Source organism: Canis lupus, chromosome 5 (assembly GCF_003254725.2).
Source record: "Canis lupus dingo isolate Sandy chromosome 5, ASM325472v2, whole genome shotgun sequence".
In the NCBI taxonomy this organism is placed as follows: Eukaryota; Metazoa; Chordata; class Mammalia; order Carnivora; family Canidae; genus Canis; species Canis lupus.
The window spans coordinates 63,057,242-63,070,963 of NC_064247.1; the positions used below are offsets into that span (position 1 = coordinate 63,057,242).

General features: G+C 50.1%; 1 protein-coding gene across 11 annotated transcripts in view; it reads left to right on the plus strand.

Moving 5' to 3' along the window:
- Nucleotides 1-13,722, plus strand: part of PIK3CD (phosphatidylinositol-4,5-bisphosphate 3-kinase catalytic subunit delta) — a 51,874-nt gene that overhangs the window by 30,286 nt on the left and 7,866 nt on the right. For 10 of the 11 annotated variants that reach the window (XM_025427222.3, XM_025427228.3, XM_049109551.1 and 7 more), the window contains 6 exons: nt 8,775-8,947; nt 10,944-11,172; nt 11,248-11,477; nt 11,832-12,011; nt 12,356-12,505; nt 13,017-13,106. In XM_025427222.3, coding sequence (XP_025283007.1) covers nt 8,807-8,947; nt 10,944-11,172; nt 11,248-11,477; nt 11,832-12,011; nt 12,356-12,505; nt 13,017-13,106 — 1,020 coding nt within the window. In that variant the 5' untranslated portion in view covers nt 8,775-8,806. The remainder of the gene's footprint in view (nt 1-8,774; nt 8,948-10,943; nt 11,173-11,247; nt 11,478-11,831; nt 12,012-12,355; nt 12,506-13,016; nt 13,107-13,722) is intronic. The other variant, XM_049109553.1, reaches the window with a different exon arrangement.

The following is a 13,722-nucleotide window of genomic DNA, read 5'->3' on the forward strand; positions in this document are numbered from 1 at the left end:
AAGAAGGGAAGAAACAAAGAACAGAGGGAGGCAGAAGCAGATAGACAAGGAGTAAGGCAGCTCATGTCCTTAGCGTACCTGTCAAGCAGACATTGGGACGCCTTTTGCACGATTTTACATCACTTTGTTATTTCATCAATTCTCGGCCTTCACTCCTCCCACCCCTTTTTCTCCTGTCGCTGGAGCTTGGGGTGTCAGACCACCCTCCAGACAAGGCCTTCCTAATCCTGGGCATGGTTTTGGAGATGTCTTGCTTGGCTGGCCTCTGGCTTATGGAGATTTCCCTCCCATTCCTGTTTTGGATACAGGTTCCTCCTCCAACTGATCCCACTGTACAGTAGCTTCACAATGTGCCACTTGGATTGCAAAGGTCTCCTTTTTGCTGTGGCTGACGTGCTTTTGCTGTGCTGCAGAGACTCTGCCCTACAAACTCTGATGGCCACCAGGGACAGAGGATGCTGGGTCTCCAGGGGAGACACACTGAAGTGGTTCTTATGAAAAGTTCTGTTTTTTGGGAGAACAGCTCACCCATCCTAAAATTGTACCTGTTAGGGGGACCTTGTGCCAGTCTGTTTTCTATCTGGTCTATGGCTTCAGTTCTTTGTCAAGAAAGTTCTTATACACAGAAGGTTTCAAGGTGGGGGTGCTGGAATCCCTTCTCCTCAGCTGGTAAGAGCAGAAGATTGGGGCATTTTGTGGCAGGTAGGGCCCATGTTTTCCCTCATTCATCTTGCCCTGCCAACTCTTGCCTGGGGTCTTGGCCTAATTCCTTTCCCACCTCATTCTTGCCTCCCTCACTTCCATTTTCCTCAGCACAGCTGAAGGAATTTTTGTAGAGCATAAAGTCAGGCCATATTAATCTGCTTAAAACCCTCGAGTGGCTTCCCAATGCACTGATAATAAAACCTGGTTCTTTGGGCAGCCCAGTGGCTCAGTGGTTTAGCACCGCCTTCAGCCCAGGGTGTGATCCTGGAGACCCCGGATAAAGTCCCACTTCCGGCTCCCTGCATGGAGCCTGCTTCTCCCTCCGCTTGTGTCTCTGCCTCTCTCTGTGTGTCTCTCATGAATAAATAAATAAAATCTTAAATAAATAAAATAAGATCGGCCTCACTGCTTCTCCCAGTCATCTCCCCTCTGGGTTCTTAACTCCAGTTTACCTGATCTCCTGCCTCAGGGCCTTTGCACTTCCTGGTCTAGTGAACCCTATTTCATGGATCGTTGCCTGATCTTCCTTTGGGCCTCAACTCCAATATAGCTCACTTGAGCACCCTCCCCTGACCTGCCATCCAAAGGATATCCTCCCTCCCTGCAAGCCCCTTTTATTTCATTACAACTCTTTTCTTATCTGAAGTCCTCTTGTTTATTCATTTTCCTTTTTTCTTTTTTTTTGATTTTCTCCTGTTAGACTAAAAACTCCGTAGAATCAGGGATGGTGCCTGTCCCATTCCCTGATGGGCACATTCCCTGATGCTCAAATAGATATTTGCTGCATGAATGAATGAACAGGACTTATAGCCTGCAGCCTCTTGGGCTGCAGGGGGGCCCATTATGTCCTTTTTCCTGAGGGTCTCTGGGAGGATGTGGTTATTGAGTGATCGCTGGGCTTGTCCCTGGATGCCAGAGCAAGAGGTGGTTTCTAGAAAGCTCCTTTAAGGCAAACATCCAGGAGCTCTGCTGGGAAGTGGGGCCTCTGGGTAAAGCACCTTTGGAATTTAGCTATGAAGTGCCCATGTGCATCCACTTTCCACATAAGTTAGGCAACAGGAAAAGCATCTGCTTCATTCTCCATGGAAGAGAGTCTGGGCAACAGAGCACTCATTAGAAGGACTGTTTGAGGCTGAAAATACCTGAAATCCAGCCCAGGTCAGGAGGCCTAACTGGACTCTGCTCTGTTCGGCATGGTGCAGAAAGCCTGTCCCTTGTCAGAGTGGGTACTGGTCTTGGTTCGTTCCTCCCAGCCTGGGTTGATGGTAGATATTGGACAATATGTGTAACCACCTTGGAGACGTTTCTGAGACTCCTCTTGAGCTATTTGGGTGGTAACTCTTGGCTCGGAAACCCAGGTTTTGAACAGATGTTTTGTCCTAGAGTTAACAGGAGCATCTCTCTCTATGGACAGATTCCTAGCCCTGACCTCGAGGGGCCTTTAGACTCTTGCTCTAGAATAACATGTGAATCTAGAGTAACATGAGAAGGTACGTGGCATGTCTTGCCCAGGGCGCCCCTAGGGAGGAGGATGTTTATTGCTCAGATAAGCAGGATACAACTTCCCTTCTCCCTGCTGCCTGTCCCCTGCTCAGAGCCAGCTGAGAGTGACTCATGTGTTCCCTTGGGAAGCTGTTCCCCAGGGCATGTGATTCTAGCACCAAAAAGCCTGTCTTTACATCGACAAATGCTGGGCAGTGACTTCTACTCAGAGTGTCAGCCACATTTGTGATAGCCACTAGAAAGATCCGTGGAACCCTAACAGACTCAGGAAACAGACCCTAGCTCACAGCCCTAACATTGTAAAACTTCAAAAGAAATGAGAGGGACGCTTCAGGAGTCCCGGGCTTGGCACAGGCCACCAGCCCAGGGGGACTAGCACATGGGTTGCCACCTCTTTCCCAGTCTGGAGCAAACTTTGGGATGCTATATCCCTTGCTTGCCCTCCTCTCTTAGAAATAAATTAGGGACCTAGGGGCGCCTGGATGGCTCAGCCAGTTAAACATCCATCTCTTGATTTCGGCGCAGGTATGATGTCAGGGTCCTGAGATGGAACTCTGCATCGGGCTTCACGCTGGGCATGAAGCCTGCTTGCGATTCTCTCCCTTTCTCTGCCCCTCTTCCCCCCCACCCCAAATAAAAATCAACTTCAGTTTTAAAAAAAGAAGAAGAAAATAAGGCCCTTGAAACAGGGAAGGGTGATGGCAGCACACATGCTCTTACGAAATCTTGGGAGAAACTCCTCTGCTGGCGGCTCAGGACTCAGACATTGGCAGCAGGAGAAACTGTGCCTCGACCTTGGCCCAGAGAAGGTGTGTCTAACTGGGCATATCTCAGAGCAGCTGGCAGAGGGGTGGTGGCTCCTGGGCCTGAGACCCCCAGCTGGGAACGCCCTGCCATCACACAGCTGTGCCGTGGATTGGGCTGGCCAGAAGTGGGAAGGCGAAAGGAAGGAATGGTGCTCCTTCTTGTCCAATGTCTGATATTTTATTCATGATTCAGAGGAGGACAGACAGGAAAGTCTGCCTCGAGAGTCTGGCTGACTCAGCAAGCAAGGAAGGATTGCTCATGGTTCATCTTTGGTTGACGCCACTCTGGTGCCTCCAGGGGGTCCTGGCCCTCACATACCCTCTGTCTCCAGGCCAGCTCACGTGTCTCTGGAGGTAGCCTCCTGACCCCAAATTATACCTTGGGAACCCCAAAGACCTCTCCTCTAAGCTCCACGCTAGGGACCACTCCCTGGCTCTCTTCACGGGGATGCTCACTTAAGCAGCTCAGATTCACCATGTCTGAAATGGACCTCTTGCCATTTTGTTGCCTCCAGATCTGTTTCTCCCTTGTATTTCCCCATCTCAGTGTATTTCCACCAGCCTTCCAGTCTTCCCAGCCATACTGGCTGTCATCCTTACATCCTCCCCCAGAACGTCCCGTCTCATCCACCAAGCTCCTAATGTATCTTGATTCCCTGCCTTTCTCATCACCAGGGGCATGAACCCCCTGCCACCACTCCCCATGTGCTTGCTCCTCTCTGAGCTTCACACTGAGCCAGGGGCTTCATTTTGGATACAAGGTAGATCCTGTGGCTCTTGTGCTAAGACTGCCCACACCACTCTTGGAGTGACACCCAGGCGTCTCCCCTGTAAAGGCTCCGGACTTGGCACCTGCTGACTTTCTCAACTCATCTCACCCCATGCCCTCCCCGCCCTGCCCTACTCACACGCTCTAGTGGCCTGCCTTCCATCTGCTCTGGACACGACTGGTGCACTCTGGTCCTCTGCTCCAGCGTCCTCTTCTCAGATGGGCTTTTCCTGGCTTCCCTGCAGGGAGAAGGCTGTCCTCCGTTACATCACCATCTGGCGTATGCTGTCTTCACTGTGTTGATAAAATGTGTAATCCTGGAGTATAGGCTTAATCCACCACTGTGTGCTAGCACCTTGCACAACTCCTGGCACTTAATAAATGTGAGTTTAAACTAATATATCTCAGACTGAGCCTATGTATGAAATATCAAATCCAGTAATACATGGGTGCTAGTTATTCCCACGAGATGAAATTACCAACAGTAAATGTGAATTCCTGTATTCAGATTCAGGAGATTAATTGGGAGAACGTGGGGTCTTGTGAGAAATAGCTGGAAGGTTGGCAGCCAATGATAAAAAGGTTGGAGCTCAGTTGATATGATTGCTGAAGAACTTTCTTGGGGGAGGGGACTGATATGCTTTTAGGCTAAGCAATAGGAATCTGGTACCCAGAAAATTCTATAGTTGGCCTGTCAGGCCCTATCCACAGCATCTTGTTTTCCCAGAGTTCCAAACAATGGCAAGACTCTAGAAATTGTATTTCTAGAGGTACTGAAGCCACTATCCAGCAGAAAGAGCCATCAGATGACAGCTCTGTGTGCCTCTAGATGACAGCACAAAGGTCAGAGATGGCTCTTAGAGGCAGGCCAATTTCCAAGGAAAGAACTTTCAAAACACTAGAAGCTTCCTAAAATGGAACATGCAGCTGCAAGTGCCAAAAAAAACCCAACTCAAACCGCTCTAAGTTTAAAAGGGGGGGGGGGGAGGTGGATGGGGAGCGGAAGGCAGGGAGAGGTTTTGGCTCATAGAACTGAAAGGTCCAGGGATAGTGTGTAGCTTCAGGCATGCCTGGATCCAGGGACTCAGAGGATGTCTTCAGGACATCACTAGTCAACGCTCAGCTCCGCTCTCCTTCTACTTCTTTTCTCAGTTTCCACTCCTAAGAGCAGCAGGAAGTGGCCGCCATCAGTCCTAGGTGAATATTCTGTCTTTTCTGCTCCCCCAGGAGGAAGTACCCAAAGAAGTCCAGATGTCAAAACCCACTGGACTGACTTGACATTCCCATGCCCAACCTGGAATCGCTGTAGCCAGGAGATGACATACAGTGATTAGCCAATCACTAAGCCAATGGGCCTTAGGCCCATTCCCAACTCTAATCCAATCCCTGTGGCCCCGGGGGAAATTCAGGGCTCTGATTGGCTGGGCCTGAGTCTCAGGCCATGCTAGTGGCCAGACGCGAAGCCAACTCCTCTAAACCCCTCAGACCGAGGCTGTGTTGAGTTTGTGAAAAGTCCCCAGCACCCAGATCAAGAACCTGGAAATTACCAGCACCCAGAAGCCCCCTCATACCGCCTTTCCCCTGGGGTAACTGCCCTCCTTCTGGGGAGACACCTGTCTCTTCTTCTGCCAACATAGATCAGTTCTGCCTGTGTTTGTTCTCTGTATAATTGGAATCATGAGCACAAACTCTTCTGTGCATGACTTTTTTTCAGCTTCATGTTTATGAGATTCACTTACATTGTTGTGTGTATTTGTAGATGGTTCCTTCTCCTTGGTATGTAACATTCCACTGGGAAAAGATACTGTAATTTATTTCTCCATTATACTGCTGATGCACATTTGGGAAGTTTCCAGTTTGGGGCTATTATAAATGGCAGCTAGATACTCTTGTTTGTGTCTCTTGGTGCACATGGACTCCTGTTTCTGTTGAGTGTATACCTAGGAGTGCAATTTATTGCTGGGTCACAGGGCACACGTGTGCTCAGCTTTAGTTGATACCTTGCCAAAAGTAGATACTTCGCCAAAGTGGTTGCACCAATTTGCATTCTTGGAGCAGTTCTAAAGTCCCTGGATTAGGGATGCCTGGGTGGCTCGGTGGTTGAGCTTCTGCCTTCGATTCAGGGCATGATCCCTGGGTCCTGGGATTGAGTCCCACATTGGACTCCCCTCGGGGAGCCTACTTCTCCCTCTGCCTGTGTCTCTGCCTCTCTCTCTCTCTCTCTCTCTGTGTCTCTCATGAATAAATAAATAAAATCTTAAAAAAAAAAAGTTGCTGGATTAGTTGGCATCTTTGTTCCAGACACTGCACAATGATAAGTCTGAGCTTCGTAGAGTTGGGGCTTGTTAGCAGTCATACCTGGGTCCTGCGCCTGCAAAGAAAGAGAAGGCTCCTGCTTCCTCCTGACCCATCTCTGGCATTTGATTATGTCCTGCCCGCACTATCCTGGGTCTTCATTTCTTAGGCATGACCTTTATACATGAAAATATTTCTGTGCATCCCAGATGGATGAGTGAAGCAAAGGCTCATCCCACACAGCACTAAGAGGCAGAAGAGCAAGGCGGCACAATTGTCTCAGGTTCCACCCCTTTGGCTGGAGTCCCAGGGAGCTCATGCCACGTGTGCTCATCTTCTCCTTGGGATCCAAGTGGCCAAACGTGCTCTTGTGCTCCTGACTTCCTGAGCGTGGCGGAAGGACATTTAGCATTGTAAGTGGATCCTCCAGGATTCCTGCCTGCCCTCCACATTTTGAATCAAAAAGAAAGCCTTTGGCCTGGCCAGTCTTAGAAAGAGGAACCCAGAGTAGGATGTGGTTTTACAATCAGGGGAAGTGGATCCCAGCAGTGGTAACATGGTAGCACAGTGTGATGCACGCATCCTGCTGCTCCAAGCAGATTCTGCGTCTAGCCCTTCTGGAGGCTGAGGTCTGGGCTTTATTGGCAGAACCACCAGAAGAATAGCTCTCATAAACTGAAAAATTCCTTTCAGTTATTTTTCAAAGTCATTTAAATGTAGGAGGATGTGACCCTAGAGTGGGAAGTATTTTTCTCAAGAATAAATATCATAAAACACAAAGGACAGTATTTGACTGCATCAGCATTACGAACTTGTCCTCTCAAAAAGGTGCCATAAATAAAGGGAAAAGATGACTTGGACCAGAAGAAGATATTTCCAACTCATTTAATCAACAGAGGAATTGAATCTAGAAAAAAAAAAAAAAAATATATATATATATATATGTCACCCTATAAACCAATGAGAAAAAGATAACCCCACAGAGGTTTATCTTCTTTGCAGAAGATAAACATTTTATGGATAATCAGGGAAATACAAATTAAAACAACAAAAGAGCATTCTGTGCCTGTCAGTTTGGCAGAAATGAGTGAATTTGACAATACTATGTGCTGATGGAGGTATGGAGAGTAAGCAGTGGACAGTGGTGCCATTGCTAATGGACACCACTACTTGACCTAAAGCGCAGGGTGTTGTTCTAGGTGTCATAGGTGGTGACTGTGATCTGACAGTTCCGCTGGACCTGTGCTGTCCAGTGTGGCGGCCCCCTGCTACGTGTTGCTCTTGAGCACTGAGAATGTGGACAGTAACTAAGGAACAGCATTTTTAAGTATTTTATTTAATTTTGATTCATCATATGTAAGAATGGATACTCAACTCACTTCTTGGAAAACTTTTCAGTATGTTTGGAGCAACTTGAGTCTGTGGACCTAGTTTTTCATCTGTTAAGTGCATGACATCAACATACAGATGAGGTGTTTCTGATGGAAATCTTGTGTCCAAACTGCAATGTGCTGGAAGTAAAAAATACATGCCAGCTTTCAAAGACCTGATGTCTAAAAGAAGAATGTAAAATGCCTCATGAGTAATTTTGCTATGTTGATGACATTCTGAGATGACTAGATTTTGGGTATATTGGGTTAAACAAAATGTAGGACTCAACTTAATTTTATCTTTTTTACTTTTTTTTTTTTTTTAATGTGGCTACTAGCAACTTTGACTTTACAACATGTGTTTCGCATTGTATTTCTTTGGACAACACTCATCCAGACTCTACACAGGGGCAAAGTGAGATGTCTGAGGATACACATTGTAGCATTGTTTGTAATAACCTAAAAGAGTAGAAACATACCCTGGTGTTCATCAACAAGAGAAGGGGTAAATAAATTGTGGTTTATGGACACAGCGAAATACCACAGGAGTTACAATAAATGAGCTAGAGCTACATGTATCAGCATGGATTAGCCTAAAGAATGGAATGTGGACTGTCAGAAGCAGGTTACAGAAGACTCGCTATTTGCTCTTCAAAGTTTGAAAGCATGCAAAAATATTAGGAATTGTTTGTGGATACATATTAGTACAAGAAAAGTATAAAAACATGCATAGAAATTATAAACAACCAGAATCCAGATGGTGGTAGCCTGGAGCGGGGAGAGACTCAAAAGCCCTTTAATTGTGTCTATAGCATTTTGTTATGGGGAGGGGTTGCTATGACTTAGATATTTCAACAAATTTTTTGATGGCCAAAGCCATTTTTAAGCCACTTGGTTTCTGGTTAGAAAGTTTCCAAGAATTACTGGAAGTAATTCCTGGGTTGTCCTAGGTTGTCTGACTAGCGACCTTGCCATCCCCCACCTCTGACAGCTGGTGCCCATGGAGGGAAGTCTCCCACATGTGTGTGTTCTTGAGAAAAAGTGATTTGGAATGGGTGTGTTGGTGTCTTGACTTTGGGTCACTATGGTGAGGGATGCAGAGTGTGATGAGAGGTGAGGTGGGGTCTGGGGGCAGTGGGAGCCACAAGCCACTCCAGGCAGGATGAGGCCCAGGAGGAGGTGAGCTTTGGGTGCCTATGGGAGGGAACCTCCCTTCCCCAACCTCCTGCCACCAAAGCTCCTGCCATGCTGTTTTCCAGAGGATCCTTTCCAAGGATTCAGTCGACACCCTTGGGTTGGCCCATTTTGCCTTTCCTTCCTTTTCAGGAAAGCTGGTGTCTGAGAAGTGAAGAAGCAGGATGCCCCCTGGGGTTGACTGCCCCATGGAATTCTGGACCAAGGAGGAGAATCAGAGTGTGGCTGTTGACTTCCTGTTGCCCACTGGGGTCTATCTGAATTTCCCTGTGTCCCGGAATGCCAACCTCAGCACCATCAAGAAGGTACACGATCCTGACCTTAGAGCTTGGAACTCAGAGGGAAAGACAGACAGACACTGGGGCTCAGATTTGAGATCGTACAATACTAATTGTAAAAGATGGATAATATCTAAAATTGGTTTAAAAGCTTATAGTTAGAGCCCAGCTGGCATTTTGAATTCAGCTTCCCCCTTTATCATGGCAGGATTACACTCCCTGGATTCCACTGGGAGCTCCAGGGTGTGGTTCCCATGGTGGCTTTTCCTTCTCTCCATGACTGTGCCATCATTTCTGGAACCACTCCCCGTCCACGGCCACTTAAAAGAGTCTTATCAATCTTTTCTCTGTAGAGCTGTCATCATAGTAAACATCATCTTTGGAAAGAGTTTTTGGTTTTGCTGAATAATTTTCAGGGTGGATTACTGAGTCAAAGGGTTAGCCATCTGGAAAATATTTGGTAGATATTGTCTTGTGATCTTTCAAAGGGCTTGTCCCACTTAGGAAGTGTGGGGTTTAGTAGGTCATGCCCACTTTAAAGGACAAGTCCTCAGCTCAGAATTTTAAAAGTTTATACTTGGGAGCAGGACCAAAAAAGGGAAAGAAGCAGTGGATCATCCCTGAGTTTTTGTTTTGCTTTTTAATCTCCCCTTCCTGGGAGATTTCTTTAAAAATTAAATTGCTGATTTTTTTTTTTTTTTCCATTTCAAAAACAATATGGACACATTGATTTGGGAAAATAGGAAAAAGTAAAAGGAAAAAAAAATCACCTGTGATCCAGCCCTTAGGAGACGACCACAGTTAACACTTCGGCTGTTTCCTGTTTTCTATGGAGTGGTTTTTTTTTTTTTTTTTTTTTTTGTAATAATTCTGATTATGAACTTTGAGATTATTTTTTTCTGAGTTAACATTGTAACATCTTTTTCAAATGATTAACTCTATTTTAAGGGTAATCTGATTTTTCTGAACCACACATGCATGCTACTACAATTCCAACAGTGCAGAAATGGGAAACACATGGGTTCCTACACACACTCCAATTCAACTTTAATTCCTTCATACTTTTATTTATACAAGAGGCCAGCTAGTAAATATTCTAGGCTTTGCTGGCCATCTGGTATTTGTGGAAACCACTCAACTCTGCTGGGGTAGGGCCAGAGCAGCCTCACACAACATGTAAATGAGTGGGCCTGGCTGTCTTCTAAGAACTTAGGAGTGGACCAGGTTTTGCCTGTAAACTCTAGTTCCTTTTATCAAATCCTGGTCTCTACTGGTTACTATGTTTATTAGAGTTGTTTTTATGGAAATGGACTTGAATCACATCTGCTGTTACATACCTTGGGTTTTTCCCCCTACTTTGCGTGTCTCTTGGAACTTTCTATGCCTATTCATACAAGTATCCCTAGATTCTGGGTCATGACCCTTACCTCTGAACTGTCCCTTTGTGCTGACGGACCATAATTATCCATCCCCCATGGAAGACAAATAGGGCTATTTTCTCCTTTTCCATCTTCTCTGTGACTCAGTGGTGAACACCTTTGCACTAAAGCTCGACCATTAGATGGCTCTGCCAGGGGCCTGTGGGACCCCTCGTCCTTGAGGCACACACTAACACAACCCATGAAGGATTTTATGGCTCTCTCTGTGGGTTCAACGTTTCTGAATTAGTGGCCAACATTTAGAAATCAGGGTGATGAACCCCAGAAGGATTAGCTGGGGGGTGCCTGGAGGTCACGCCCTGCTGGCTGTCTCTCAAGGGTAACATACAGGGGAGACTGTGGACTGACTTTTAGCATATACCAGGCACCCTCCACAGAAGGGCAGAAATGGAGACTCCTGGTGACCCAAGTGGTCAGGGCTCAGGGAGTCTGGAGAGGACAAGGTTTGGGTATCTTGCCTTTGCCCTCTGGTCAGGGTCGTGCAGGGTGGGACACCCAGACTGAGGCCAGCCTCTGGCCAGCTCCGTCTCCTTGTGGCCCTGCTCACCTTGGCTGGAGGGGCTGACCGGCCTTCGTCCCCTCAGGTGTTGTGGCACCGAGCCCAGTATGAGCCACTCTTCCACATGCTCAGCGACCCTGAGGCCTATGTGTTCACCTGCGTCAACCAGACTGCGGAGCAGCAGGAGCTGGAAGATGAGCAGCGGCGGCTATGTGACATCCAACCCTTCCTGCCAGTGCTGCGCCTGGTGGCCCGAGAGGGTGACAGGGTGAAGAAGCTTGTCAACTCACAGATCAGCCTCCTCATCGGCAAAGGTGACCCGCGTGCAGGTGGGGCAGCCCCAGCCCCGGCCCTGGCCTCCCTGCTGACCCAGCCTCCCCACCTCTCAGGCCTCCATGAGTTCGACTCCTTGCGGGACCCTGAGGTGAATGACTTTCGCACCAAGATGCGCCAGTTCTGTGAGGAGGCGGCCGCCCGGCGGCAGCAACTGGGCTGGGAGGCCTGGCTTCAGTATTGCTTCCCCCTGCAGCTGGAGCCCTCCGCCCGGAGCTGGGGGCCTGGCACCCTGCGGGTCCCCAGCCGGGCCCTCCTGGTCAACGTCAAGTTCGAGGGCAGCGAGGTGAGCCCCTGGCTCCTGCTGGGGACTCCAGCCCATTTGCAGTGTCCAGGCTGCTGTGCCTGCAGGGGATGCTTCCCCGTGAGACTTCCCCGTCCCCCACCAGCATCCCAAACTCACCCTCCTCCCAGTGGGGCATCCATGCCTGCGAGGGACTCAGGCAAATATCCCACCGGGCAAGCTGGGTGAGGCAGACTGACCAGGTGGCCTTGGTCATTGGTCCATCCATTCATTCAGTAAGGATTTCCTAGGTGTCGGCAGTGTGTGTTCATCAGACTCTGCCTCGAGTTGCAGGCGATGTGGGAGGGGACCTATTACAGACACCTAGGCAGCTCTGACCCTCCCTCCTCCCCGCAGGAGAGCTTCACCTTCCAGGTGTCCACCAAGGATGTGCCGCTGGCGCTGATGGCCTGTGCCCTCCGGAAGAAGGCCACGGTGTTCCGGCAGCCGCTGGTGGAGCAGCCGGAGGACTACACGCTGCAGGTGAACGGGAAGCACGAGTACCTGTATGGCAGCTACCCCCTCTGCCAGTTCCAGGTAAGGGGTGGGGTGTGGGAGAGGCCCTGCGCTCAGGTCCTGGGGTCCCCGTAGCCTGTGCCAGGGCCCAGGTGGTATGGGCAGCTGGGCCTTTGGCCCCTCTCCAGCACGATGGGACAGGCCTTTGGGTGTCACAGCAACAGTGTGCCCTTGCTGGGCTGCCCTCCCCGTGAGCACGAGGAGGGCTCCATCCTCAGGATATGGGTGGGGGCAGAAGAGTCTGCAGGACAGGCCTGGAGGGCCTGGGATAGGCGGTGGTCAGTGTCGGGGAGTCCTCGGGTGGCCAGTTACCCAGAGAATATTGGGGCTGCCCTTCGACCACTCACTCTGCCCCCCTATCTCAGTACATCTGCAGCTGCCTGCACAGCGGGCTGACCCCCCACCTGACCATGGTGCACTCTTCCTCCATCCTCGCCATGCGGGACGAGCAGAGCAACCCTGCCCCCCAAGTCCAAAAACCACGCACCAAACCACCCCCCATTCCCATGAAGAAGGTGAGCCGGTGCCTTCTGCTTACCCTCCCATCCGTCCCTTCCTCCCTGCCACTGTTCAACCCTAGAGCACAGTGGCAACCGCTGTGGGCTGGCAGTGGGTCCAGGGCCCCTCATCTCATGCTCCTTGGTTGCTCAATGTTGAGAGTTGGGCCTGGAGCTTGGCCAGCGCCCACAACGCTGGTGTGCTGGGTTGTGGGGTGCTGTCTGAACTTCTCAGGGCAGCCCCCCGGCCTGCTCTCGGGCTACCCTTCTCATGTCCTCCCGTCCCCCTGTGCTAGGCAGAGGGAGAACTCCATGCCCTGTGGAGCTAGGGGTCCTGGGGCACCTGCACGGCAGGTTTGCTGGCAAAGGGCAGTATTGTGGGTGGACACCTGAGCCTTGTCACAAACCGGCAATGCTCTCACCCCACCCACGAGTGGCTATGGGCCTTGCTGGTGGCCAGGGTGCCAGCCATGGGAACCTCCCCTGGATTCCTCTGCTTTGACGGCCCTCCCCCCCCCCCCCCCCCCAGCCTTCTTCCTTGTCCCTGTGGTCCCTGGAGCAGCCTTTCTGCGTGGAGCTGATCCAGGGCAGCAAAGTGAATGCCGATGAGCGGATGAAGGTAGGGGGCTCCTGGGGGGGAGGGGGGGATGTTTTCCGCACAAACAAGGTGGCTGTGGTCTAAAGGGGTGGCAGAGGAAGAAGGGGGGGGTCACATGAAAGCCACCTGACCACATTACCCAGCATCCCTGCCTGGGGTGGTTGTGAGCCGCTTCAAAACAGGAAGGGGGGAGGGGAGCAGGCTGGCCGGCCAGAGAGGCTAATTCGTAGAAACCAGGCCCAGTGAGTTCTGGGTATTTGACTTTGGTGGAAGTTGTGGGGCCAGGCCCAGGCCCAGGGATGTGGGAACTGCAGTCTAGGAGGTGACAGGTGTGGGAGAGGAGGAGGTCCGGCTTGTCCCCAGGGCCATGGGACTCCCAGGGGGCCCTCGGGAGGTGTGCTGCCTGGACCCCTAGGGGCCGAGCCCTCTCTGGGCCATTCACACACCCATCTTCCTCAGTTCTCAGGACAACCAGCAAGGTGCTTATTTCATTGTCCCATCTGTTGGACGTTACACCTGAGTCCTCAGAGGTCGAGAGTCCCATGTGGAGCACTTTTTCTTGGGCTGATTTCATGAGCCTGGCACGTCTGGGTTTCCCTAATAGCATGGAACACTGGCCGGAGGGCCATGAGGGCCG